Source organism: Propithecus coquereli, unplaced genomic scaffold, assembly GCF_000956105.1.
Source record: "Propithecus coquereli isolate 6110/MARCELLA unplaced genomic scaffold, Pcoq_1.0 Scaffold496, whole genome shotgun sequence".
Lineage (NCBI taxonomy): Eukaryota > Metazoa > Chordata > Mammalia > Primates > Indriidae > Propithecus > Propithecus coquereli.
In genome coordinates, this window is record NW_012150796.1 from 1184535 (window position 1) to 1188191 (window position 3657).

General features: G+C 48.5%; 1 protein-coding gene across 1 annotated transcript in view; it reads right to left on the minus strand.

The window, feature by feature from the left end:
- Window positions 1-2305: 2305 nt before the first annotated feature.
- Window positions 2306-3657, minus strand: part of CHRNB3 (cholinergic receptor, nicotinic, beta 3 (neuronal)) — a 20591-nt gene continuing 19239 nt past the window's right edge. The window contains exon 6 of the mRNA XM_012655964.1: window positions 2306-2440. Within this exon, the coding sequence (XP_012511418.1) occupies window positions 2306-2440 (135 nt within the window). The remainder of the gene's footprint in view (window positions 2441-3657) is intronic.

Below are 3657 nucleotides of genomic sequence, written 5' to 3' on the forward strand. Positions count from 1 at the left end.
TCTGTCATTTTGTTGTAGGGACATCACAGAGCGCACTCACACAAGCCTCCATGGCGCAGCCCACCGCGCACCTGGGCCATGTGGTGGCCCAGTGCTCCCAGGCTACTTGCCCACACGGCATGTTACTGTGCCGCATACTGCAGGCAACTGCAACACAGCGACAAGTACTTGAGTGTCTAAACGTGGAAAAGGTACCGTAAAAATAATGGTATTATAGGGCCGAGCGCGGTGGCTCACGCCTGTAATCCTAGCTCTCGGGGAGGCCGAGGCAGGCGGATTGTTTGAGCTCAGGAGTTCGAAACCAGCCTGAGCAAGAGCGAGACCCCGTCTCTACTAAAATTAGAAAGAAATTAATTGGACAACTAAAAATATATAGAAAAAATTAGCCGGGCATGGTGGCACATGCCTGTAGTCCCAGCTACTTGGGGGGCTGAGGCAGGAGGATTGCTTGAGCCCAGGAGTCTGAGGTTGCTGTGAGCTAGGATGACGCCACAGCACTCTAGCCTGGGCAACACAGTGAGACTCTGTCTCAAAAAAAAAAAAAAAAATGGTATTATAATCTCACGGGACCACTGTCATATATGAGCTCTGTCATTAACCGAAATGTCGTTATGGAGCACATGACTGTGTATCATTGATCCACAAACAAACGGACAAAACCCCACCTTGGTTAGGGGGTCTGGAAAGCAGAATAGACAATGGCTGAAAATCAAATTTGTTAGGGGTAATCTCAGCCCGACTGCAAAAGGAGTTTATTCTCATGAGAGAAAAGTTAATAAATTAATAATCGTGAAAGACAGATCCAGTAACACCAAGATCCTCTATTAGAAATGTCAAAAGGAAAGGAGAGAAAATGGAAGACAGGAAATAAAAACATAAGTAAGAGAAGAAAACTTGCATAAGTCGAAGAAAGACATCTGTCATCAAGGGCCAAGCCAGAGCGAGAGCCCTGCACTTAGACACAGACAAGTGACATTTCTAAAGTCCAAAAGGCAAAGGAAAAGCCTAAGAATTTTAGGAAGGAAAAAATAGTAACGCACAGGAATAAGGAGTAAGAGTCAGCTCTCACCTGCTTCTTATCTACAACACGGACGTTATAAAGTAATGTCTTCAGAGTCTTGAGGACAAATGATTTTGAACCAGAGTTCCATGCACAGCCAGCCTATTGTTCAAGTGTGAGGGCAAAATAAACCAAAAGTTCAGAATGCAAGGATTCAGAAAGGTTACCACACTCGAAAACGTCCGCAGAGAATTGCTTGAGGACATATTCTGCATCCCTCTGATATTGAAACAGATGCAGAGAAAGAGGGAAATGGACAAAAGCGAACAAAGAAATGAAATTGTGGACAAAATGTATCGTCAATAAATGATTCTTAGAGAAAGGAACACGTAATATAAGAATTAAAATTTTGGAACTATTAGGCATCTACCCAAAAGAGCACTAAACATTCTACGATAAAGACACCCGCATCCGAATGTTTATGGCAGCACAATTCACTATTGCAAGAATGTGGAAACAACCCAAGTGCCCATCAATTCATGAGTGGATTATTAAAATTTGGTATATGTATACAAGGGAATATTACTCAATCATAAGAAACGACAGTGATCTAGAACCTCTTATACTTTCCTGGATTAAACTTAAGTCCATTATCCAAAGTGAGGCAGCACAAGAGTGGAAGAATGGGCTCCACTTGTACTTGCCATCAAATTGGTACTAACTGATCGACACTAGGGTGATCGCATGGCAGAAATACTCTCGGGGATTGGGGGATGGGGAGTAAACCCGCAACTAAAGGACACGGGGAGCACTGTAGGGGGGAAGGGCAGGCCTCTAACCCTGGCTTGGGTGAGGCAAAGACATACAGTGTAACCAAAGTGTGTGTACACTCACAATACCCTGAAATAAAAAAAAAAATCTGGAACTACAACTCCGGCTGATGTAGACAAAATCAGAAGGTGAGGAGAGCGAAGCGCAGGCGAGAGGCGTGTGGCGCGGAGCGGGGGTCGCGGACGCGGGTTCGCAGCGCTGACACGGACCCAGCCTGGACCCGTGGCGCCGCCCTGGGAGTCCCGGGAGCCGAGGAAGCGGCCCGAGGAGGCTCTTCTTTCTTTAAAAACAGCTCGCTGTGGCAGCCGCCGCGGCTCCCCTCGGCGGGCGCGTGTCCAGGGCCCTCTCGTCGGGAGAGGCTCGTGCCGAGGACGGCGCGGGCCTGCAGCACGCGCCTGCGCACTCCGCCCGCGCCGGCCAGGTGTCCGCTCTGAGGCGTCATTTTGTCTTTTAAATTGCTCCGGAGACTCGTCCCTAAGCGTAGCTCTGTAGCCACGTCTTCAGAGCAGGGGTGAAAATCAGAACCGAGCCTGCGACCGACACCGCCAGAAAGAGCCCCAGGAAGAGCCGGTCGAGAACTTGCGCCACGCACTTCCAGTCCTGCGCCACCTGCAAGAGAGAGGCCCTTTCACCCAGCGCGCTGGGCGGCGCGGGGTCCTTTCAAGGGGTTTAGAAAGCGCAGCGTTCAGATTTACAGCGCCTGCTCACGTTTTCGGAGTGTGCCTGCCACATCGCCCACCACAGAGCCTCGCATTCCTCCCTGTGACTTCACTAACAGTCCCCAAGAAACCACTCGTAAATCGAGTGTGCAGAAACACTTTCATCAACACTGAAGAGGTAAAACAGAAACAACAGAATTATTTAAGCATTTGTAAACTTCACTGATCCAAACGGGAAAAGCCTGATTTTTACGCTAATAAAAAGCCAGTATATCTTACTGGGATACTTCCTGGTATCCCTATGAAATGAGTCCAAATTTATAACGTAAGAATTTTTGTGGCCAAGCGTCAGGGGTTTCTTTTCTTCCACTGCACATGGAGGTCCGGCCGCCGCAGCTGCAGAACGCGGGAGGCTGTGCAGTGGGGGCGCCCAGACGACAGGGGTCCATCTGGGAGAGCCAAGTCCCCTCTGTTGGGAAGGGGAGTCTGGGGACAGTGGCCATGGGCCAGTGAGAGCAAGGTCCGAGCAGGCTGGGGGAGTCTGAAGGAGAGGGGCGAGTCCTCATGTTTTAAGGGCAAATGAAGCTCCTATTTCTATTTTAGGGGTTTTGGAGGAATGGAACAGGACAGGAGGCCTGCCCCCCGGGGAGGGGGTTACGGGAGAGGTTACTGCCACAGGAAGCTGCGGGAACAGAACCTGGGTGTGTTCTGTACTCACAGAGGGTCAGAAATAAAACTTGGGGGCGGGGCGGGAGGACACCAAGAAGATAGATTAAAATGTTAAAAATGTCAACCTTAAATCGTGGGATTATTAATAATTTTTATCTTCTTATTTAGATTTTTCTGTATTTTCTACATTCCCTATGCTGATCGCTGATGCTGTTACTTTTATAATTTTTTAATTTAGCGACATATTTTGGGAGGGCCATGGTGGCTCATGTCTGTAATTCTAGCACTTTCAGAGACTGAGGTGGGAGGATTGCTTGAGGCCAAGAGTTTGAGACCAGCCTGAGCAAGCACTAAATCCCATCTCTACCAAAAAAAAGAAAGAAAGAAAGAAAAATTAGACAGGCATGGTGGCTCACACCTCTAGTTCCACCTGCTCAGGAAGCTGAGGCAGGAGGACTGCTTCAGCCCAGGAGTTTGATGTTGCAGTGAGTTATAATG